This window comes from Notamacropus eugenii, chromosome 6 (genome assembly GCF_028372415.1).
Source record: "Notamacropus eugenii isolate mMacEug1 chromosome 6, mMacEug1.pri_v2, whole genome shotgun sequence".
Classification (NCBI taxonomy): Eukaryota; Metazoa; Chordata; class Mammalia; order Diprotodontia; family Macropodidae; genus Notamacropus; species Notamacropus eugenii.
Genome location: NC_092877.1, coordinates 207,546,434 through 207,572,052, shown reverse-complemented (window position 1 = coordinate 207,572,052; position 25,619 = coordinate 207,546,434). Strand labels below are relative to the sequence as shown.

At 35.2% G+C, this 25,619-nt stretch overlaps 1 protein-coding gene across 1 annotated transcript in view; it reads left to right on the top strand.

Moving 5' to 3' along the window:
- The window catches only part of TMCO3 (transmembrane and coiled-coil domains 3), a 77,392-nt gene that overhangs the window by 39,561 nt on the left and 12,212 nt on the right, over window positions 1–25,619 (top strand). The window contains exons 6-10 of the mRNA XM_072621892.1: window positions 1,234–1,326; window positions 8,519–8,705; window positions 10,845–10,962; window positions 16,060–16,255; window positions 24,645–24,795. Of these exons, the coding sequence (XP_072477993.1) occupies window positions 1,234–1,326; window positions 8,519–8,705; window positions 10,845–10,962; window positions 16,060–16,255; window positions 24,645–24,795 (745 nt within the window). The remainder of the gene's footprint in view (window positions 1–1,233; window positions 1,327–8,518; window positions 8,706–10,844; window positions 10,963–16,059; window positions 16,256–24,644; window positions 24,796–25,619) is intronic.

Sequence of the window (25,619 nt, the reverse complement as noted above, 5' to 3'; positions counted from 1 at the left end):
AGAATATTTATATTATAGTGTGATAACAAAATTAGTGTCCAGTGATTCCAGATGGGTGAACAAACTGATAAAAGAACGCAGTGTGATGTTGTTGCTACGTAAGAGCATGGAAATGAAGAATTACGAGAATATGAGGCTTCTATGAAGTTGTTTAGAGTGAAGGCAACTGATCAACAAAATGTGCACAATAACTACGTGAATAAAAATGATGTTGAGGCAAAAAACTCCAACACAGTGAATGATGTTAGTGTCTTCTGTTAAAAGTCAATTATAAAGGTGAAAAGTATTGCGTGTTATCAATCACAATTAATTTATTAGATGGTTTTACTTAACTCTTTTCAGGGAAAGTCCATCATGAGAGAGGGAGGTTAATTCTTAACTGAGACAGCAGTTAATTATAGCAATTAAAAGCAACATGAATATTTCAAAGGGGGAAGGAAATTGGTGACTGCCTTTAAGTTTTTGAAGGACTGGTAATGTAGAAGAGGGATTAATCTTGATAATTTCTTCTGTACCTGACTGGTTAAAAGCACATCTTATGTTTTAGTTATATTTTGGTGTCACTTGATTGAGAGAAAACAGGGAAAATCTATCAGTTCCCTGTGTAGAAATACTTAAATCTTCTGCAGGAGTCCTTTGTAAAAATCCTCATGGTATTACTATGTTAGATTGATTTGGATTGCATTCATGAATTTGTTTTTAAAAATGAGAATAAAATATTACTTTTATATTTCTAAGCAGTTTCAAAAGTGCTTTTGAAATTTTAAGAATTTTCTTTTTAGAAATGATGAGCCATTTTAAAAAGTATATTTTATGTTCTCTATGTTCAAAAATGTTTAGCTCATTTCTCATGTTCGATAAAATACATTTGGAAATAAAGTACTTGGCTATTGGAGTTAAAATATAATTTAGATTACTGATACTTTAGTTCCCAAAGTTTCCAGAAAAGAATTAATGGAGGCTTTTGCTTTTAATGGAAATTTTATCTCATTTATATTTTATCAGCACATTCGGACAGGCCCATTTAATCAACCAGTTACAAACTTTTGAATATAGGTTCATTATATTAGCATAGTTATACATAATTTATATTTAATTTATATGTTAAGATAATTATATGTAATTAATATGGTTAATCTATTAATTACGTTTATATTTAAACCTATACATACATTTATATTAACATATTTGTTATATTTTAATTTGTTTTATTTTTATGTGTTTGTCTTACAGTCTATTGTGCAGGTGGAGACGTTAGGAGAATTTGGTGTGTTCTTTACTCTGTTTCTTGTTGGCTTGGAGTTTTCTCCAGAAAAGTTAAGAAAGGTATGTGAGAATTTGCTCTCCAGATCATATTACGTACCTGAAATAACTGAGTACAGTGTTTTGGGACCATTTGTTCTCTTAACTACTTGAAACTTTCACTTTTGAACTGTGATGTGCTTTAAGCTACATAATCAAGTGGTCTGAGTTACTTTAAACAAAAGATCGTGTGAAGTATTAATAGAAGCTCTTAACATTGAGAGGGAATTACAGTCCAGTGGAAGAAGCTGTATATAAATGAGATCTAGAAATTTAAATGGATCAAACTTCAGACAGTGACTGGGCAATAACAAAATTGATATTGACCATTTGAACTTTATAAAGTTCACTATGTGAAATACAATTCTAAATGGCATATACCCCTAAAGTAATTTTAAAATACATGATGAAAAAGTATTTGAGAAGTGAGTAGTGGTTACGACTATATCTGAAGAGTTGTTAAAATTTTAGAAGGAGGCAGTTATTTTCTTCTAAACTAGTCTACCCTAATAAATACTCCTTTCAGTACTACGTTCTTTAGCAATGGAAATGAAATTACATTGGCAGTAAATCAAAAGCTACTACTTCAAAGACTTTAATTTTGGCATTCTGATTCTGCTGTTATCTGATAATGAGGTACTTCTGCTTTTCTTCCTCTCTGCCACATTTTATTAGTATCACTATACATATCTGTGCATATCTATGCTGTTGTCCATTTTCCTCATCCCATATAACCCAGAGATCTCCCCTGACCATCTTCTCCTTCATGCAGCGCAGTGCAGTGCAGAAGTGACGATATGAAACTGCCTTCTATCCCATCCCGTCCTGTCCTCTCCAGCAAATTGCCCATAATCCACCTTTTCCTCTTTCCAACCCCACTACCCAGTAGAGAAAAAACAAAATCCCTGTTACAACATATATTGTCAAGCAAAATGAATTTCCACATTGAACATCTCTAAAAGAAAATATATCACATTCTGCACTCACTTTTCCTCTCCCTATAAAGAGGTGGGTAGGTAACATATTTCATCACTAGTCCTCTGGAATCAGGGTTGATCATTATGCTTATCATAATTCTTACTCTTTCAAAGTTTCATCTTTGCAATATTATTGTCACTGTATAAATCATTCTTCTACTTTTGCTCATTTGACTCTATCAGTTAATAGAAGTCTTCTCAGTAATCTCTTAAACCTCACCCTTCATTTGTTATAGCACAAAATAGTATTCCATCACATTTATAGATCATAACTTTTTCAGCTATTTCCCAACTGATGGGTATTTCCTTAGTCTTAAGTTCTTTGCCACTGCAAAAAGAGCTATGTAAATATTTTTGTACATTTTTAGTTAGCATTTGTTTTGCTTGGGATTAATCCTTTCCCCCATCTACTTTTCCTGATTTCACCTTCTCTCCTTTATTTCCCTGTTGAATGAAATGCATTTTTGTATCCAGCTCTGTGTGTGTGTCTCTATATTCTTCCATTTCCTGACCATTCCAGATGAAAGTGAGGTTCAGGTGTCAGCTGTTTCCCTTAACCCTTTCTTCCTTGTTTACATAAACTTCTGTTTGCATGATATATAGGGTAATTCTCCCTAGCCTTCCTCTTCCTTTCATCCCCTAATGTATTCTTCTTGCATTCCCTTTCTAGTCCTCTTTTAAGATCATCAAGACATAACAGAACTACTCCCAGGCCCTAATTAGACTCCATCTGTGGCCCCTGATGATGATAGATTTCAGGAAAGACACATTTGCCATCTCCCCTTATCAGAATTAAGCTTATTAAGTTTATCCTTGTTCAGTCACTTATGATTTCTTGACCATGTTTAACTTTTCATGTTTCTCTTGACTTCTTTGTATTTCACACTTTCTATGTAGCTGTATTTCTATGTACTTTTCATCAGCAGTGCTTATGTGCTATATTTCATTACAGGTCCATCTTTTCCTTTGTAGGATTATACTCAGTTTTGCTGAGTAAATTATTCTTGATTCTCTAGGCTCTCTGCTTCATAGTGGTGGTTGCTGTCCCTTGTGTGATCCTGACTGTGGCTCCCTGTTGACTGTGGCTGCCTGGTTCTCAAATTCTTTCTTTCTGACTGTTTACAGTCAGCTCTGGATTTTGGAGATCACGTTCCTAGGAGTTTTCATTTTGTAGCTTCTTTCAGGAGGTGATGATCAGTAAATTCTTTTTATTTTCATTTTGATCTCTGGTTCTAAAAAAAACAAACCAAAACTGGGCAGTTTTCTTTTAAGGTTTCTTGAAACAGGATGCTTAAGATCTTTTCATGGCAGGTAGTCCAATTCTTAATTTTTTTCTCCTTGATCTCTTTTCCAGGTCAGTTGTTTTTACTGTGAGGTACTGTACATTTTCTTCTATTCTTATATTTTTTAAAACTTTGTTTTAATATTTCTTGTTTTCTCATGGAGTCATTGGCTTCTATTTGATCTATTCCAATTATTTAGCAGTTTGTTGCTCAGGCAAGGTTTTATATCTCTTGTATTCCTTTTGAGTTCTTAGCTCTCTCTTTTCCAATTTTTTCCCTCTCATACTCCTATTTATAAGAACATTTAACTTTTTTTTTTCCAAAGAACTCTTGCTTCATCTCTGAAGAGTTTTAGTATTTTTCCCAAGCTGTGTTTTTCTTTGAGACTTTGGTTGTAAATATTTTGGTATCATTCTCTTTTGGGGGGGTTGTAAACAATTGGCACACCTAAAGTAGATTGCCTAAGGCAGAGCCTAATTCATCTCTCCTTGGTCTGAGCTCTGCAAGTTTCTGACATGGGTTTTGGACTGAACAGCAGGCCTATGAGCTTCCCCTATTTGATGTTTGAACAGACTGCCACTGTAGTCAGCCATTATTAGCCAGTTTGGAGGAACAGAGCTACAAGCTTTCCCTTTGATCTGAGAGTCTAGACACAGACTTTATAGACTGGACTAGAAGTTGGAACCGAGACCCCATTATGTTCCTAGGGTACAAGTCACACAGCTTCTGCTAGTTTCATGCTCAGTGTATAACCTAAGGCTTGCCACTTTGGAATACCACCCTTATTCACAGGCCTCCTCCTCAGTCTACCATGGATGTGTGGCTCAGAACTGCCAGTTTGTTCCTGCTCTGCAGGCTCCTGTGCATGTTAAAGCCTCTCTGTGGTGGATCTGAGACCTCCTCTGCCCTGGTGAACCACCTCTCCCTGTGCTAGAGTGTTCTACAAAGTGCCCTTCTGGCTAGACTTTGTCATTCCATGTGTCTGCAGACCCCTCTCTTTGTCTCTCTTTGTCAGCCTGGTCTGGAAAAGTGACTCACTGCGATTTTCTTGGATTTCCTGATAAAGATTTAGTCTGGTACATTTTCTACATCTTTTTTTCAGAAGTCATTTGGGAAAGAGTAGAATTCACTGTTCTTCCTACTATTCCAATGTCTTGGCTCTACCTCCTGTTTACTTCTTTTGCAAAGCCTATCCTGAATCACTTTAAATTGTTGATTCTCAAAATGAGTTCTGCAAAAGTCCTCTGGGTGCTTTGATAATATTACATGTATCTATATATACATATGTATGTATATAGTTTATGTATATATTTATTTATAATGTGACCATATCCTTTTATTTGTTTCTGAAATTCATTACAAGAATAAAAATTAAAAAGTAACCCAGAAGATAATGTAAGACAAATTTATGAGAAGTGGAAGTAGATTATGATATGTTACCAAAAATGATTTGTGCACGAGAAAAGGAATAAAATATTTACCAAGGATATGTAAAATTTGAAAAAAGAGATAGGGTTTATCTTGTAGCCAGATTTATCCTTGATATTTTGAACTTTTCAGCTTTTTGGATGTAGCCTCTTTGGAGGATTAAGGGAAAAATATGGACATGAGTAATACAGAGGAATGATGGGATCTTTTTACTATTAGTGGAGTGAGAACACAGATTCATCTAAAGTATCTCTGTGAGTACCTTACGATCAGGGAAGGGCTCATTTTTAAAAAGTGGTTATATGTGTAGTGCCTAACACATAGCTTTTGCACATAATAGGAACTTTATGAATACGTGGAATTAAATTAACCCTCTATACTTATGGCATTTCATTTCACCTGAGCAAAAATAAAACCATCCTACTTACATTATTCAGGAAAGCAGTTTTAACTAGATGGTCTTGAGGATCTTTGGTTTCACTGAAGGGACATGAACTTTAAAGAACTGCTTTTCAAGTCTTAAAAGTACCCAGAATCAATACTACATATTCAGCTTTTCTGTATATTCTCATCATCTGTACTTTTTTCCATGTTTTATTTTTTCATTTTGAGTAGCCTCACAGCCATATCTACTTAATGAAAGATACTACATTGCTTACTCATGGTTAGTGAAAAACACTGGGCAAAAAGTCAGGATACCCAATTGTGAGAAATATAAGAGACCCTTAATACGTGTTTATTGAACTAATTGTGCATCTTTAACCTCTCTACTGGGCTTCATACATAAAATGAGAGATTAGACTAAATAAATTTTGCCCCTTCCAGCTTTAAAATTTTACGATTTAGTTCATAATAATTTCACCTTTTGTTTTATACCTTCCACTGAGCCAGTTTCCATATTGCCACAAAAGTACTTACTGCCACCTTGTGGCCATTTGGTGTTTTGGGAATCTCTTAGTGTTTCAGTGAAATGTAATATTTAATAATTAGACAAAGCATCTTCTTACAGTCTACTTTTAAATTGGAAAAGAGATTTCCTTTTTTTAAAAGCAAAATTTTTAGTAATTTGAAATTTAAAAATTTTCTTTTTCAAAAAATTTCCCTGTTTTGAAATAATCTTTTCTTTGAGCTCCCCCAACAGTTAGGATCATATGTTTAGAGCTTGAAGAGGCAACAGACACAATATGATCCAGACCTCTTATTTTGTATATAAGGAAACTGAGATCCAGGGAAGTTAAATAATTTGCCTGAGATCACAGAGGTAATAAATATTAGAGGCAGGATCTGAACCCAAGTTTCACTGTACCATGTTACCTCCCTGTTATCAGTATTTTTCCTGTTAGTATCACTCATTTGGCAAATACATCACATCTGTTATAGGGTAGATTCAAATTATTATTTAAATCACATTTTGTTATTTGATATTTCACTTGTTGCATATCTAGTGTACTAGATTATAAGTCCCTCGTGGGCAGGACCAAAGATTCATGTGTTACATTGTATCTTTGCCAGGATCATGGGCATAGAACACATTTCAGAAAACATTTCTTCTAGTTCCCTAATCAAGACAAAAGTACAATTTTGAGCAACACTTTAAAATGTGTTGTGAACTTTGAATTTAAAATTAACTTTTAAAAGTAAAATAAAAATAGTTTTCAGGTCATGTTTTCTTGTAGAATTAATATAAAATTACTGTTTTGTAATTTGTTGAGACCATGATTTACTCTTGGCCACCTATGTTCCAGTGAAATCGCATACACTTGTCATCAGTATAGATCTTACCGCTTTGTGATTTTTATTTACAAATTTCCTGAAGTTCACCCTGGCAAATCTACTTGATGTACAGGAGGCCTTATTTTAATATTTTGGAGTTATCAATATAACACTTGGATCTATTATTTATCTCAAACTCGTGATATCTGCTTAATCTAGTGCCTCTTTTCTTGAATGTAACTTCATTAATGACTTCTACATCACTTTTGTGTGAAGATTTTTGTTTTACCAGACCCATGATTCATGAAAGTCTTTATCAGAGTACCTTGTCATTTGCTCTGCAACATATCTTCTTAAGAGAGTTATGTAGGGTGCTGAGAGGTTAATTGAGTTACCTATAACACACAGCCAGAGCATATCTGAGGTTGGACTGTGCCGTACTGCCTTTGCACATGCAGGTTTTCATTTATAAAATGCTACTACCTGATTATATCTGTTGTTCTGATGCTCCATGACGTGCAGTCATGTAAACGTGAGAGAGAGTAGTGGTATTAAAGACATGACATGCCTGCACATCATGGAGCAGCAGGACGGTGAAAAAATCAGTAGTCTGTTCTCTGCAGTTTAGAGTCTTAGCTGCCTTGAGCTCTGAGAGGTGCAGTGACTTGTCCAGTGCTGCACAGCCATTGTGTGTCAGAAGCAGCACTCAAACTCTGGTTTTCCAGACCTGAAGTCTGGTTCTTTATCCAGGACACAGCCCTACCCCTCAATTATCTCTGTCACTGTATGAAATATGTTATGCTCATAATTACATCAGAGACATTATATATTACACGATTTGTTCATATTTATGTAAATGCTCAGTATGAAGAAACCATAACACACTACAAATGAAAAGTTCCGAGAAGCAGCAGGAATATGTATATGCCTGGGAAATAACAGACTAAAAAGTAACAGTTACATAATAGAAGCAAGGACTCACTGATGGACAGCCTGCTCCATCCACATGATAGCAGAAGAACCAAAAGATGGCCTCCACCCCGGAAGGATCGATGGTTGCATGGGACTCTCACAGGCTGAGTGGCCATGAATGAGTTGCTGTCTGCATTATTGGAGGAAGTATCTACATTGATGAGATCACAGTTTCATCAAAACATTTCTGTGAATATAATTGAAAAGGGAGAGTGTGTATAGGTTTGTCTTCCCAACTGGACTAGTGTTCCTTGAGGACAGAACCTGTCTTCTTATCGACCTCTAGTAGACTGTGTTATTTAAAGGTGCGAACAGGGACATTGTTTATCTTTGTATCTCCAAGAACCTAGAGCACTGCTTTGTAGGAGGCCCTTAATAAATGTTTGGAGAAGTCTTTTGTATTTCCTAGAGTGCTCAGGACAGTGCTGATACCACTTTATTCTTGTGTAGCACTTTAAGCTTTTCCAAAGCACTGTAACATCCACGATTTCATTTGGTGTACAAAGGCAGAACAAAGTCCCCATTTTACAGATGAGAAATGTGAGACCAAGAGCCTCATGAAGGCTGACTCAGTTTGTAGGTAGCAAAACCAGGGCTTGAACTTAGGTCACCTGATTTGCAGATTTACTGCTTTTATTTTTTTTTAACTTCACCATACTGACTTTGGTCATAGTAGACACGCATACAATTCTTTGTTGCTAACTGGGGAGATTTTGTTGATATATTCAGTACGTAGTGTAAATGTGCGATCCAGTTTTATTTGTGTGTGTAGCATCTCAGGCTTTGGAAAGGAGATATCCTATTAAGTTATTAAAATATTTAAATAAATTTGTTCTCTTTAAGGTATGGAAGATCTCCTTGCAAGGCTCATGCTATATGACATTCCTAATGATTTCATTTGGCTTATTGTGGGGACACTTTTTACAAATCAGACCAACACAAAGTGTTTTTATTTCTACTTGTTTATCCTTATCAAGCACACCCTTGGTGTCCAGGTTCCTTGTTGGTAGTGCCCGAGGTGAAAAAGAAGGTAGGTCATAGACTGTTACATGAATTTCTTCAATTACATATAGAGTAAATTTATTTTATAAATTAATGATTAAGTCAAGTGATAAAAGCATTGAGACCGTTGTCTTCTTAGGCCTTGACTAACAAACTTGTTGGCAGTATTACAAATAGAATTAAACTCCTATGAATTCATCTAATTCTAATCTACTGCTGTCTTTGAAAAATGCAGCCCCATAAATTTGGACAGTTTGTAGCTCTGAAAGAGATAAAGTTTAAAAAAAATGAGTGTGCAGTGCAAATATGATTTATGATGTTGGTATTGCTACCATCGATGCTTAATACTCTTAAGTGATAGGAGAACTGATAAAAGTACTGTTTGGCCTAAAGCATTTCCAAAAAACTATTTCTAGGCTTTGGTAGGTGAGTTTTTGTAGTTATGGTATGTTAAGTTAAGAACATGTACTAAGAAGATAGGAAACTATTACAGAATATGTAAAATATGTTTAAAAAGCAAAACAAAACCACGTTAATGTATCCAAATTTTGACTAGGGTGTTTCAGGCCCTTGGATTTTAATTTTGCATTCTAAATCCTATAAAATCTTGTAAAAGGATTACCAGACTTAACATGGAATAACCTTGCAGTGGTGGTTCACTTGTTCAAAGGCTTGCCTAGATCCATCTGAGCGGAGTTAGGCTGAGGGATGTTGTCGCTGATTTGTCTCCATTTTATCTGGTGATGTGTGTACAGAGTTACATCTTTGCTTACAGTCAAATTCACTTATAGCCCTGGCCCTCTCACCACCGTCATCCATGAAAGCTAGTAACAAAGGAGAGAAACAGTGCAACTGAGGGTGAGGAGATGCTGAAATTGGAGTCAGAATGCTGGGTTTGAATAGGAGTTTTGTCACTGGACAATTTCTGGGCCCTACCTTTCTATTCTTTGGCTTTCTCTTCTATAAAATAGCTAGACTAGATGACTCTTAAGTCGCTTTCCATCTCTGAATCTGTTATCTTTCCTTTTAATCAAGATCAGTGGGAAGAAATAAACCTTGAGTGAGATTTTTTCGTTGATGTGTACTAGATGTAAAAAAATAATGGTTGAATTTTGGTACAGATGACAGGACTTGTTTTAGGAATGTAGTCCTCATAGACACATAATCTTTTGTAAAATATGCATAGAATTTTTTCCAGAAAAATATCACTACTATTCATATATATTTTTGGAAGTATATTTAGATAATGTGTTTGATTAACTCAAGTAAGGTTGTCAGACTCTTTGGTTGAATATTGGGTACTCCTGCCAATATTTTGCAAATTATTAAATTCATAAAACTTAAAAGTGTATGAAATAGAATCTACTGCTTGTGAATTCAGGGCCCCTGATTTAGGTGCTCCAAAAGTGACTCAGTGCAGTGTCACTACTCATATTTCTAAACCAGAAAAATTCTGGTTACACAGTGTAATAAAAAATAGATATCAAAACCAGAATCCAGCCAGCTCATTATTTTTTAAAAGTATATAAATATAAATATAAAATGCCTAATAAAAAAAATTCCTCTCCTTTCCCTGAGTTATGTACTTTTATCAGCATTTTGCTATTATTTCTGAACCACTCACTTTCAAATCTACTTTCTCTTCCACACACTTTCTTTTTGCTTTATGTTAATTGTGCAAGCAGTGACAGCTTTGTAGTGGGGAAAATGCTCTTGTTGGCAAGAAGTTTGGTCAGAGGTTTAGCCTGAGTTGGGAGCAGAGATATAGGTCAGGCCATTCTGACTAGCTTGAAGAACAAAATATGGATTAAGAAAGAAAGCTGCTTATCTGCCTTTCTGGCACTGAATGAAATTTGTCATCAATTCAAATGCAAAAATATCCTCAGTAATGTTACTTAACTTATGAAAAGGTCAGTTGTAGGCATGTAAATATTGTAAGCAACTTTGTTCTAAGACATATTAAAACCTTATTTTAAATACATTTACTATTTTACCTTGAAAAAATAAATTTTAAAATATGCTTTGTTTTTTTATGGTCAAAAACCCCAACCCTTTAATAAGTAGTCTAAAGTTTCAGACAAAGTCGTCCTGATAGTATTTATATGTGTAAGATGTTTTATACTGGTTTAGATCTGCATTTTGAATACCATTCTTTATTCTCAAACAGGTGATATTGACTACAGCAGTGTGCTTCTTGGCATGCTAGTGATGCAAGATGTACAGCTTGGATTATTCATAGCGATTATGCCAACTCTTATACAAGCAGGAGCTAATACATATTCCAGGTTAAATTTTTTTATGCTTCCTCTTATAATTTATTATTTTCAGATTGGTTATTCATAAAATATTTCTGAAAATGAAAATCTTTTCAGGGTATAGTTGTCTGTATCTCCTCTTATGTTTTAGCTTACAATTTTTACAATTCCATCATTCTCCATCTGTAGCAGCAAGCACCCTGACCCATCCAGGATGGGCTGCTAGCACTAGGTTCTTGGATCTGCTTTTCCAAAAGGAAAGCAACTTTTGAGGGGTCAGCAATCTTCTTTAAACACATACACCAATAGAGAAAATACGAGCAGACAAATAAAGACCAGCAGACAGGGCTTCCAACTGCCTGACCATAAGTAAGACATACACCACAGATTAACAGACAGATCCAGCTGTGTGACCGTTACATACAGACAGAATTACCAGAGGGAAAAGCACCAACATCTGGGTGGGCTCACTTGAGATTGTGTAACAGTTGCTACCTATACCTGATAGCCAGGTATGTTACGTTTGACCTCCTCCCCCTGGGTTCTCTGGTTCTCTGATAAGGAGGTTAGGCAATATCTCTCTGCACTGATTTGTTTTTCCAAAGTTTAGGGGTCCCCAGCACCCTAGTTCCACTTAACTCCTTAAGTCATATTAACTTTTACAAAGAAATATTAACTTCAAAGCTATTGTAAAAACAAACATATAAACACCTCCTTCTCCCCTCCTTTAATACCCCTTCAATTTCTGGGGAGGAGATTAGTAGGGTTCACATTTTAACTCATTTTCTATGTGGAATAGCCCCATCAAGTTCCAAGTCCAAAGCCTCCCAAGGTTTGTGTCTAGGCACCCTGGCTTCTCAGGGCATCCCTGCTGAGCTTGCAACAACATCTAGTCTCCAAGTTCACCATAGCTTGAACTTCCGGGTCCAGGGACTCTACTGCCTATGCTTTGATCTGAAAAGGACTACTGAAACAAACCAAAGCCTCAAGTCCAGTTCTCAGAGCCACAAGTAGTCCTGCCCTCACATCTGGCTTAATAGTATATGGTGCCCATGTTCCAGGGGAGCAAGACATTCGTTCATCCCTGGGTGCCATTAAAAACAGAGATCAGGACCATCCAAGCCTGCTAGGTTTAAAGATGCCACCCATTTCAGCTCCCAGTATGTGTCTTTCACCCTGCCACCTCCTACATAGGTGCCTCCATCTTGAGTGATGTTGGAAAGAAAATGCATTTATAGTTTACTGAATCAGCAAAAGCTGATGTTGAAAATCTTCTTGGTGCTTTGGAATTAACTTTGAGTTATTTTTTTGAGAATCAGTTTTGTTACTTGATAGTTTCCTGCTCAGACCTAAAATGATATTACCACCGACTAATCATCCAGTTTATTCACCAGACTTGTTTCTCAGTAACCTTTACCTGTTTCCAAAAAGTAAAGATACCCTCCAAAGATAAATATCTTCTGCAAAGAGATGTCTCCTTTCAGAATTCCCTTCACTTATCCTGTTGTATATCTCGTTTGTGTATTCATTTTCCTTTGAGAATAGGGGTTGTTTTTTGCCTTAGTTTGCGTTCCTAGCACTTAGTCAAGCAATCGGTGCTTACTATATGCCAAGCACTGTGCTAACTTATATTCAAAAGAGAATAACGAGCTCTTGATGCAGTCCCAAATAAGGCGTTCCCAAAAGTTTCCACTAGTAGAAATGTCATTCAGACGAGTCTGTTATCATTCTTTGAAAGGCTCGTTACTGATTTGTTTAAATTTTACAGCATTATTGTAGTGACTGCAGCATCATTGTATAGGAAGTAACTGAAGCTTGACTCATAACCAAGGAATATAAAATGGTTTTCCAAACCTGACTGAAAAAAACTGAGATTTGAGCCCTACATAAGTCAAAACTCCTATTCTTTTGAATTTTCCTGCTTAAAAATGATACACTGTAGGAAGTTAGGAGCATCCTTTGCATATTTTCCTCTCTTAAAATATATTAACTAGCAAATTTTGTTGTGTGAAAATAGTGGGCCCACTCTCAGCCTGGCTTCTTGTTTTTTGTATACCTACGCTAAAGTCCTGCTGTGCAGCTCATCGTGGCCATTAGGTGACCTGGGGTTCCCAAAGGCTTTGCTAGTAGAACATAAGCTTTGGCAGATGTTATCAAGCTGGTAAGACTTCAAGTATGGGCCAAGAAAGTCACTGTTTCTTTGTTGACTGAGGACCAGGCAAGCTAAATTCTGAGAGGTTCTTTATCGGGTTGGCCACTGGGCATGATTAGTTTTTGTCTTTGAAAGCTGTGAGATACTAAGTTATCAAGGAATCCCAATCTTTTGTCAGTGGAGGTGTGTTTGCATTGATAAAATTACATGTTCTTGACCTTGATATCTTTTTTTGTACAGCTTAATTTTACATGGGAAGGGAGAATATAAGTTTTTGTTTAGATTTTCTTTAACTTTAATCAAGAGAATTAAGAGGGAAGGGCTTATTTTAATAATATTTTAAGTGCCTAGCATGTGCCAGTCCCCCCCCACACACACACTTACACACTCTCTTTCTGTGTATATGTATGTGTATGTAAACACACATATACATATATATAAAATCAGTCTACAAACATGTTCATTAGTATGTCTGTTTTAAAATACAGACTGGTTAATGAAAATTTGGCTAAAATGTATATTTTAGTTTTTAGAAATGTAGAATAATTTGTATATGTACTCCACATTTTGAAGTATCCTGAATATACTCTGATTTGTCTCTTGACTTGCAAGACCACACTTGGGATCATAGATTTAGAGCTAGAAGTTACCTTAGAGGTCATTTAGTCTAACCCCCTAATTTTACAGATGAGGAAATTAAGGTTTAAATTAGGTAAGTGACTTCTCCAAAAGTCACAGAAGTAGGTTAGAGATGACCCTTTCGTTATGAGCTAGGAGGTAGCTCACTTTCCATTAAGATTTGTGGAACACTAATTATATCTTGTAATTATAATTTTCTTTTCTTAATCCAAAAAAAGCTTTTGTTATCTGGCATTTTACCGGCCACTTGTAGGAACTGGTATTTCTGTTCCAGTCTGCAAAATTTCAATCTAGTTCTAGGTACTTAGAACATTAAAATTCAACTTCAGTATCAATACCCTTTGAAAGAAGAAATGTAATAATTCATGAATATTAAAGCTGTCTGACTTTAAACAATAAATTTGTAGGAAAAAACTTTCATAAATTTCAAAAAAGTAGATTTTAGAAATACATGAGACATGACAGGAATTTCAAAAGTAAAGTTTGATTAGGAGTTATAAATCTTAACCTTTTAGAGATGAAAGGAAGTGCGAAATCCAACCCCTGATTTTACAGATTGAAAATCCGAGTTCCACAAAAGTACCAAGTAACATAGCTATGGCTAGAACCTGGGTCTCCTAGACTTTCAATCCTATGCTTTCCCTATTATAGCATAGAACTCTCAAGGGGCAGTTCTGAGAAAGAGTGGAGCAACCAAAAAGCCTATGAACTCTTCAGTTTTCTGATATGCTTATGGACTCATAGGGTGAGTAACTAAAGTTATTCACCCATTGGTTGACATGAAACTGCTTTTTTCAGGTTTGTTGACTTCTGAGTTAGGCTTTTTTTGTTTCTTAGAAATTTAGCGTTTGACTCACCACAGATCTTCAGTCTAATAACTAGACTTACCAATAATAAAGTCAGTACACATGTTAGAAACTAATGGTTGTTTCTGTTGATTTCAAGTAATCAGATTCAACCTATAGAATAAAATTGATCTTTTCCTACAGTTTCATAAGCAGAAAACAGATAAAGTTGGCAAGACATAAATTATTTTTTTAAAAAATAGTCTGAAGTGTAATTTAGAAATTTATGAGACAAATGCATTTTAAGTTTCAGATAGCTAGCTTTTACCATAGGTCTTTGGGCTTAAATAATTGTGGATTTTCTATCTTGCAGTGTAGGGTTTACTGGGGTTCAGGTTGTTTTGAACAAGAAGGTTAAATAAGATATGACTTCACTACTTAGAAAAGTCTTGACTGTAGAGACAAAGCTAAAAATTCAAATTGAACATCTGTATCAGTTTTGCTAGAGGCTGAATCCCATTTAAACTCTGCTGTAGGTAAGAAACTTAACCCCATTTAGAAGCTTGGGAGATATCAGATAAGTAGATTGAAATTTCTAATATTTGCTGATTTGGTTTCCTCCCATTGACTTCTCTTTGTTATCTATGCTTGGTTTCATTCTTGCTTTCTATTATATGGTCCCTGCCTCAGGGTGAACTCTGATCTCCTGTACTGCTGCCCCTAGCTATTTGCATTTCCAGCACTGCTGCGTTAAGCCTGATTGTACAAACAATCGCTGTTCTGTTATCCCATGGTGAACTATCCATTGATCATTATAACTCTTAGCCTCCTTCACTCAGCATATGCAAGATAACAGAAGCTTTTTAACTGTAATTACTAACAATAAAGTGTACCTTTCTTAAGTTCTTGGTATAGTAATAAAAACTGCTTAGCAACTTCCATACCATGTACCCTTTTGGAGATCAGACAAAGTGATATAGTATTCTCAATGTGTTTTGAGTAATAATTATATTAAATTCACTGGGAAAATAAAAGAATTCTGATTTTAAAAGAGGATAAAAGAACAGGCTCTTGAAGTTTAATTAGTGCTTTGTGGCTGCGATCCCTTTAATTGTGTAACTCTAGGATGTAAGTCAAACTTGATTATGTGTACAAGGACTTGGGAAGTATATTAATCTTTTTGTTGAATAGGAATTTTGCTACATCAAATATTGCTCAAAAAAGACAAGTAATGGGGTTTGTATTTGAAAATCTTCAACACAGGCTTTTGGTCCTAACAATGTGTGTAGTTTGTTATGAATCTGATATCCTATATCTGATTCAAACGACAATATAAAATATAGTTAAGACTTTGAGACACAGGCTTCTATATGGTTTTGTGGATTTTGTTTCAGAATTTCAAAGGTAATGAAAGGTAATTTCAAAGGTTAATCTGGGAATTAATTTGAAACAACATATTAAAAGAAAAAAATTAAAAGCTATTGTCAGTAGAAATGAGAGAAACAGGATTTAAAGGTAGAATAACATTTTTTCTTTTCTGTTTCCCTCTAGCATTTTCCTGGAAATACTGAGAATACTGATACTGGTTGGTCAAATCCTCGTTTCTCTGGTTACTGTGTTTCTTATATGTCTTGTTATAAAGACATATCTTATAGGCCCATATTATCGAAAACTACATGTGGAGAGCAAAGGAAATAAAGAAATCCTTGTTTTAGGAATATCAGCCTTCATCTTTCTAATGTTAATGGTAATTTTCACATGATAAAATATTTTTTCATGTATTTGAGATGATTTATATTCTACTTAAAAAAATGCTACATTATGGTTAGTTATTAAAGGCTCTTAAGCACTTGTATAACTCTTAAATATTACCATGTTGGTCCAGATTTAGGCCATTCCTTGAGAAGGACAGCACCTTGAAAGTTTAAAATAAAAAATTGGTGAGTGGGGTCCATGTAATGAAAGATAATACTTCAGTCAGAGTTTCTACAAACCAGATTTTGGGGGGAGAATGGGAGCAGTACAATGTGGTTATTGTTATTTAATTATTTACAGTAAATTACCTCTTGAATAGAGATTATTTGTAGTGTCCATTGTTAATCTGTAGAATAAAATAACTCAGTTGGCAAACCTCTAAAAATCCTGTGATTTTACTTTTAAATGCTTTACTAAAACTTTTTTTTAAACCAACATTTTAAAAGCTCTACTGAGAAATTAGTCACATTAGCTCCAATTTTAAACCTGTCCATTCCTCATCTTAACTTTAGACAGTTTCACATTTGAAGTAGAAGCTTAGTAGTATAAAAGCAGTTTTACAATGCCAACTTTTGAATAAAGTACAGTCATTTGAGGGCAGATTTAAAAGTAATAAATATGCAATTTTTCTAGGCAATAAAAAATTCTTTTTATGTTGATACAGAGCCACAATGGCATTTTTATTGGGATAAGAGAGCAGTGTAAAAAAGGAATTAGTACTCTATGAAATTCCACTTCAGACAGCTCCTTTTTCTAACAACAACAAAAAAATTTCCAGCTACTGACTGACCATATAGTTAATGGAATTGACCCTTTCATTACCTTTAATATAAAAACAGTGAATAACCAGAATTGTAGAGCTCACTGTTAAAACACAAGACATTCAGAGATAAATGGGGTTTTTAATGTTTTATTAAAGGATGTAGATTTTATGAGATTTTTAAGGGCATAATTATCATGATGGAAAAAGAAGACAATTTAATTTTTTTCTTATCTTTGACAAGGTGACCAATTTAGCAATTTCCTTATTTTTAAAAAAGAGACCAAATTAATGAGTAATTAAAAACAAAACTCTTATCATCACATAAGTGAGGATAATTTTATTCTAAAAGGTTTAGATGTCGTTCATTTTGAAATTGCTAAAAGTAGATTCCTTAAATTTTCTTACTAAAATTCTTTTTGATAAACTCTTTTGTAAGAAAAAAAAAAGTATTTCTGTACAAATTATTTGGGCTTCCGTGAATATTTTGTAAATGTGTTAAATAACCAAGTTTTCACTTCACTCTTCAAAAGAATGTCAAAATAACTTTTACCTGTATTATACTCTGTATAAATGTTGACATTTAAAAATATAACTTTTTAAATAATTGCAGTTTTTTGAGTCTGTTCCTGAGTTACCTAATTTGAAAATATAAACATCTAAAAATAGAAAAACATCCATTTAAAGAAAATTCTGTGTGCTGATATTTTTAATGGATTTTATTTTAAATGCACTGAAATCTGCACATTATAGCCTCACTTTAGTTAAAATCTGGGGCAGCTAGGTGGCTCAGTGGATTGGAGCGCCAGGGCTTGAGTCAAAAGGAAATAAATTCAAAAATCTGGCCTCAGACACTGACTAACTGTGTGACCCTGGGCAAGTCACTTTATCCTCTTTGCCTCTGTTTCCTCATCTGTAAAATGAGCTGGAAAAGGAAATGGCAAACCACTCCAGTATCTCTGCCAAGTTAGATATGACTGAACAACAAGAAGTTAAAAACTAACCAACATAAAATTCTAGTCTTGGAATGTATTCCTACTTTTTTCTCTGAATTATGATAGAGGCTAGTTCTCTGAATAGAGTTTTATAGTATAGTTTAGATAGGAATAAGTCAGTGAAAATCTCATATTCTTTAACTCTTCAAGCAATTTATGCACTCATATTTTTTGCCTATGGTTTTGCCTTCTCTAAAATGGAAGTGATTCTGTATCTTTTCTACTTGTTATGTAAATTCAAATGAGCATCTTCAACTCATCACCCAAAATTTTAATCTGCTACTTCCTGATTTAATGAGTAGAAACATTACAGCCCTTTATGTACGTGAGAAAAGCACTAAAGTTAAGGAATTAAAATATCAGTGGCAATTTACAGGTAGTATATCATCAATTCAATAAATATCAAATACCTGATCTGTATACTATATATAGAACCTTGAAGAGATTACAGGCTAATTAAGTAAATAAGGCATGCACAGGACACAAAACTACACATAGAAGATTTCACTATGTTTATAGCATGGGCAAAAAATACAGTGGAAAGGGGAGAGATCAATGTGAACCAAAGTAATTGAGAAATACTTTATTGAAGGGTAAAGACTTGAATAAAAAGCCTTGAAGAATGGACAGCATTTTCCTAGTCAAGAATAGAAAAAAGAAGTCACTAATGGTAATGTGCTGCAGCCACCTCATACTAGATTGTGAGTGCCAGGTATTAAATTTTCATTGTAAGCATTTACATCTTAGAAATTGGCAAGTGCCATAAATTAGGATTTGATTTATTGATTTGTTGATTGTTAGGGATGGGGGCAGTCGGTTCCCAATCTCTGGTAGATTTAGGAAATTCTAGGTGACGAAAATATTAATAATACAGGTTGAACTTAAAAATGTGTACAAGTGTGTTGTTTTGTTTTCCTCCCCCAAGAGAGATCATGGTTCAACATTTATCATCATGGTCGTGGTGCTACAGTAGGGGGATGGGATGGGAATGAGCACATTTGTGATGGCATGAGATAATGTGTCCCATGTGTAGAACAGTTATAAGACCAGCTTGACTGGAGTGAAAGAGACCTGTTGGGAAGTAAAGTTAGCTAGGTAATGTGGAGCTGTGACTGCCAGGGTACAGAATTTAGATTTGATCCAAAAGCATTGGGGATCCATTTGAGCAAGAGTGTTACCTGATTGTAATTGTGGAATATAAATACAGTCAGAGATGAGCAAATAGGGTGTATCAGTAATCAAGACTGGAGGAAGCAAGGACTAGGATAGCAGGAATGTGATTGAAGGGAGAGGAAGAGACTAGACAGAAAGAAGAGAAAGGCTTTTGGGAGAGAAGAGTTCAAAAGGACCTGGGTGAAGATGTTAGAAGAATGATTCCATTGCTGAGTCTTGTGTTTTGTCTAGTTTTGTTGTGGTGTTTCCAGGAAATGTGGGATAATAATGACCAATGTGTATATAGCTACTTTATTATAGTACTTGAATGTTTGCAAAACTCTAAGTGATATTGTATCTGATTCCTAACGGTATTGAGTCATTGATTACTTTGACTTGTTAAAACAATGCTTTTGAAAGTGTCACTACTACTGCCACTGTAGATGAGTTTTTAATCATTCACAACATTAGATAATAAAAGAATATTTTGCTAATATGTGTATTTCCTTTGCTTTTATTAATTCTCACAGTCACCTAATTTTTTTAAGCTGTTAATACCAAAAATAACTTTTAATAGTAACTTTAAAGGTTTTCAAAGTATTTTCCACATTTGATTCCCCCAATAACCCTGTGTGGTAGTAGGGACTTAGAGGTATCATCATCCTCATTTTATAGTCTAGACTAGATAGACTGACTTGTCTACAGTCATATTTTTAATAAGCACAGTGCCTGGCACGTAGGAAATGATTCTTGACTTAACTAGTAAATGTCAGGTGAGATTTATACTGAGATTTCTTGATTCTAAGTCTAACAATCTTTGCACAGTAGTATTTTGTCTGTTCCAGTACTTGTGAATGTTTCTCGCTTTGTGTCTTGTGCTGTTTTGTTTGTGTTATTCAGAAGCCTTCCTAAATTAGCTGTCACTTTTATTCAAATCAGTCATTCAGGTAGTATTTGTTAAGAACCTATGTACTGCGTATTGGGGATACAAGGAAAGGCAGTCTCTGTTCTCTAGAACTCACAGACCAACGGGGCAGCAAAATGCAAAAAGTACATATGTATTAGATACAGAATAAATGGGAAATAAGCAACAGAGGAAAACCATTAGTACTAAGGGAGGCCACGAAAGGCTTCTTGGAGAAGGTGGTACTTTAGGAAGACTTGAAGGGAGCTGGGAAGTCAGGAGGTGGCAATGAGGAGTGCAAGAAGTCTGGGCATGGAGGATGGCTAGTAAAGAGGCTCAGAATGTTTGGAGGAGCAGCAGGGAGGCCAAGGGCTCTGGATCTCAGGAAAGGTAGGAAGGGGCCAGCTAATGGAGGATTTTGTACATCATAGGGTTGTCTGTTTTATCCTGAAGGCAGTAGAGAAGCGCTGGGGTTTATTGAGGGAAGGGGGTTGGGAGTGGATAAAGACCCTTGTTTGTGACTTGGTCACTACTGTCCTTGAGGAAGGTCAGTCTGACACCTGAGTGCAGGATGGACCAAAGTAGGGAGCCAACCGAAAGACTGGCTATAGTCCAGGCACGGACTTGGGATGTGTCTGCACGAGAGCGATTACATGTTGGAGGAGAGAAAGGGGCCTCGATGAGGACTGTTGTAAAGCACTTGACAGCTGATTGGATGTAAAAAATGAGAGTGATACCTTGGTTGTGAGTCTCAGTGAGTGAGAGGACTGGGGTACTCAGTAATAGAGAAGTTAGGAAGTGGGGAGGCATTAGAAACAAAGGTAATGAATCTAGCTTTGGATGTATGGAGTTTAAGATGTTTATGAATCATCCATTGAGAGATGTCCTAATATTAGTCTGTTCAAAATGCAAAACTGGAGGTTTAGTTTCAAAACTTACGTTGAACTAATTATTTTTGCTCTCTAGTATTCTGCCTCATATTTCATTTTTTCTGGATTGGCCATGTTGTAAAAACTATCTTGAGTATTTTGTTAATCTTTAAAAAAAACATAGTTTTTATTTTGAAAAATTAGAAAAGATACATTTTAAGGCATAAATAAAAAATGGGGATTTTCTTTACTGGATCCCTACACCATCTATCTACACAACAACAAAAAGCCACCATTGTATGTTTTTCAAACGCCAGGTTTTCAGAATTCTATTTTGTAATTCCTTCCCAGTCGAATGTAAACCCCCAGAGGGCAGTGACTTTTGTATTTGAGTCCCTAGTATCTAGTACAGTGTCAGGCACAGAGAAGGTGATTAATAAATGCTGACTGACTCGACTCGTCCTTCATATCCTATTTATATTCTTTGTCAAATCTGGTTGATACCCTGTCATTTTAACTTCAATAATGCCTATACATGTCAAAATAGGGGCCTTGTTATTTTCATTCATCAGGACAATTAAATGATTATCTGTTCCTAAGTAGTTTTCTCTTTGAAATATATTTACTAAAACTGTCTTTTGTCTACTCCTTTCTCTTGAATAGACCAAAAATATTTCATTGTTGGCTCTTTAGGTGATAACATAAAAGTAGAAAGTGCTTCTCACTTCACTGACTCTTTATTTTCCCTAATGTTTATGTTTTTCATTTGACCCTATATCTGGCTTGCTGTCCCTTAGTTGCATAGCCCTTCACTGTTCTACATAATCTATCTAGATTAAGTATGCTTTTTTTTGTTTGTAGTTTAAAATTAGCCTGCCTCAAACTACAACTATTATCAAAATAACCCATCTTTTTACAACACCTACTTTCTGTTGACTTTCATAATGTTTTATGTCTTATCAAGACTGTATTGTGTTTTCCTGTATATATTCAAGCTCTTTAGAACACGTTTATTTTTTTCTTTTGGGTTCCTGATTCACTAAGAAGTACCAGGCTTCTTTTTAGTATTATATAAAAATGTAGATAAACTACAGATATTTGTCATTGATCCTCGATAGTTTGGGAGTATTGGGAAAAAGATTAGGGGATGGGGAGATCCAACTTGCCCAGGGTCATTCAGCTGGAATGTAAAATCTGATCATTGAACCCAGGCCTTGTGACTCCAATACCCCTTAAACCACTATATCATGCTATCTGTATGAGAATTAAAATAGTCTTAAATGTAGTTTAAATTTTTCTAAGCAATTTTTATTCTATTTTGAATTTAATTTCTCAGTAATGATCCAGCGACATTAGAGCTATAAGGGACCTTAGAAATCACCTGGTCCAAACCTCTCATTTTTACAGACAAGAAAATTTCAGGCCCACAGAAGTAGTGACTTGATATAGTTGATTAGTGGCAGAACCAACCCTTGAAATCAGGTCTTCTGGAGCAACTAGGTGGCCCAGTGGATATAGAGTAGCAGCCATGAAATCAGGAGGACTTGTTCAAATCTGGCCTTAGACACTTGACACTTGCTAGCTGTGTGACCCTGGGCAAGTCATTTAACCCCAATTGTCTTGTGAGAAAAAAGAAATCAGCTCCACTATACCACGTAACTCCTCTTCTATCAAATTATTTGAAGTGCTTTTTAAAGTTAAATTTAAAAATTTTTTATTTTTAATATTTTATATATTTAAATAATCAGTTCTAAACAGACACTTGCTTTTATAGATATTTTTAATGTAAGTAGATTCTTAGAAGGAAGGAATTATCAAAGAAGTTAACTTCACTATAAAAAATCACCATGGAAGCTTAACTTTATACCGACCCATTCCAGCAATTTAGCAGTGAAACTCCTTACCACAGTGACCTGATTTTCTGACATCCAAAGCTAGTAGATTTACGTGTAATCTAAAGGGAAAGGGACAGGAACTGAGCTTGTCCTCTCATTGATACAGAGAATCTCAGAAGGAGGAAGTGACCTCTCAGTGCAGATGAATTAATTCTCTGTGCACCTTCTAGTCTGAGCTCCTACAGCATTGAGAGGCCAAGTAGCATGCCCAGGGTCACCCAGTCGTTGCATGGTAAAGGGTGAATTTGAATTCAGGTTTTCTGGACAGTAAGGTCAGTGATCCACTTATACCATGCTCGGCAAGATACAGGTAGATATGTAGATGTTTATTATTTTACTGTCTTCATAGAATCTTAGTCACTTTTGTCTTGTATAGTCAGTTTTTTTGTTTCTAACTCACTCAAAAGTAGACACTTCCCAAAGATAATTTCTCATTATCTCTTGTCATTGACTACCCGAAACATATTTAGCATTATGTAAAAATGTTGTTGGTTATGTCTGCTTTCTTAAGAAAAGCATTTATGGGAGAAAAAAGTCATTTTGCATTATGCATTTTCTTGATTCCAAAGCTTTGATTTTGAGGTGAGAAAAGAAGGGCCAAAGATACTTCAAATGTATTCAGGAAAATAGTTCTCAACGTTACATATGAATAATGAATGAATATGAATATTGTTTCAGTTATTTTAAGGGTACTTACAATTTTTTTTTTATCCAAGTTTTATTTCGTTATCCTCCTAGATTTTCAGTACTTAAGTGAAAAATACTTCATTTGAAAAAAGTAATTTATTGGAGGGAGAAATGTCAGCATATGTGTGCCTTAAACTTAGTTGTCTTGACTCTGGATGATAATAAAGCCTACATTCAAGCAGCATAATTTTCGCTTATGCATAGTTTGCATAAAAGATTGCTGATAATGACCAGTAACTTAACAATGTTTGAATTAAAACATGTACTCTGTATCCTCTAAGAAAAACATTAAATAGTTGAAGTTATAGCTTACTAACTACAAGTCACCAGGGAACAATCATGTAATGCAGTAATACAACTAACGCATTATTTTAGAAGGGAAAATAATGTTGCTCTGAGCTTGACAAGTACAAGTGGAACTATTAAAAGAACAAACAAGTTGTCCTGCCTTCTTATTTAGATTTGACCTGTGGAGTTAAAGAGGTAGGTTGTTTTTACAACTAGTGAAATATGGATTAAGAAAGCTATTTAGATAATTATGAAAAAAATCCATTTTGGTGTAGTCATATTTTTCCCCACGTATTGACCAGTAGATATCTGGTAATATATAATTTCTCTTTTTTTTACTCAACAAGAAGTTGGCAATTAAATAGGGAGGGTGCTTTTCTTACATGAAATATTTTTAAACATAAGACATTCTTTACAAAAATCATGGTTATTAGGTGATACACATTTTAAATTCTTAAAGAAAAATATTTTGTTCTATAAGGTTATTAATGCTATTAACCCTAACATTTTGTAGATATATTTCACCATTGAAATTTTTTTGTGTGTAAAACATTTATACTCAATCCAAAAGAGTATTTCTATCTGTAATTATAATTTGGCATAAAACTCAGAATAAAGGACTCCCGTATGGCACACTTCAAGAGTGAATTTAATGTATTTAATAGTAATGTATGTGTAGAACCTATATAAAACTGTATGCCATTTCAGGGAGGGGTGAAGTGGGGGAGGGAGGAGGAATATCTAAGATATATGAAAGTGATTGTAGAACACTGAAAACAAATAAAATAATTTTTAAAAAGTGAATTTGAAGCTTCCAATCTTCCTTGACAGATCACCGAGCTTCTTGATGTTTCAATGGAATTGGGTTGCTTTTTGGCTGGAGCGTTGATTTCTTCTCAAGGTCACATGGTTACTGAAGAAGTTATGTCCTTTGTTGAACCTATCCGGGACTTTTTGGCCATCGTTTTCTTTGCATCTATAGGTAATTGTGTTGTCATCATAACAAATCTAATTTCATTTATTAAGCAGACTTTATTTTTCTGGCACTTATAACCTATGTGTTTTTTGGGCCCCGGTCCCTTACAGCAAAGACCTGAATATGAATTGGAGGGTGAAAGGGGAGGGATCTCTCAAAAACAGAGTCTGGCTCAGGCCTCAACACATGGAAACCCAGGAAATGTCAGTGTCAGACTTGCTTTGCTTTCCAAAAAGAAAGAATCCTCTGCTTTTGTAGAAGCACTCAGACTAATGAGACATTTTAATATGGGAAAGATTTTTATTAAACCTAAAAGAAAAGCAAAATAGGATCGTAGTTGTTGCCCTCAACAGTCAGGAAAACATTCTTGCCTCTCTGAAGAGTGTAAGCAACTGTCTTCCTTCTTCGGGCCCCCACCTTCCCACAGGATTGTGTAGTCCACCTGGACATACAATGCTAGTAAGGATCTGGTTACTTGTCTGTGCTAGTTCTCTACTGTATGTCTCTCACTAGCCCAAGGAAAATCTAAAGGTTTGTGGCCTTGTTGCAGGCTTGCCCTTGATTTTTGTACTCATGCTTCCCTCTGGGTAGTGTGGGGATGCACAAGCCTTTTTCCAAGTCCTGAGTGCAATTTGGTGTATCTGGCTCATTGCATTCCTTTGGGAACAGACACCTTCTTGCACATGTACCCTAGAACTTTCCTCTGCTGGATGAATCAATAGGGGTATACCTATGTCCCCTTTATGTTTTCTCCCCAGTTCAAAATTTGTAGACCCTCTAATTGTAGACATGGATGAGATATCTTCCCCTAACCATAGTTGACTGTTTAA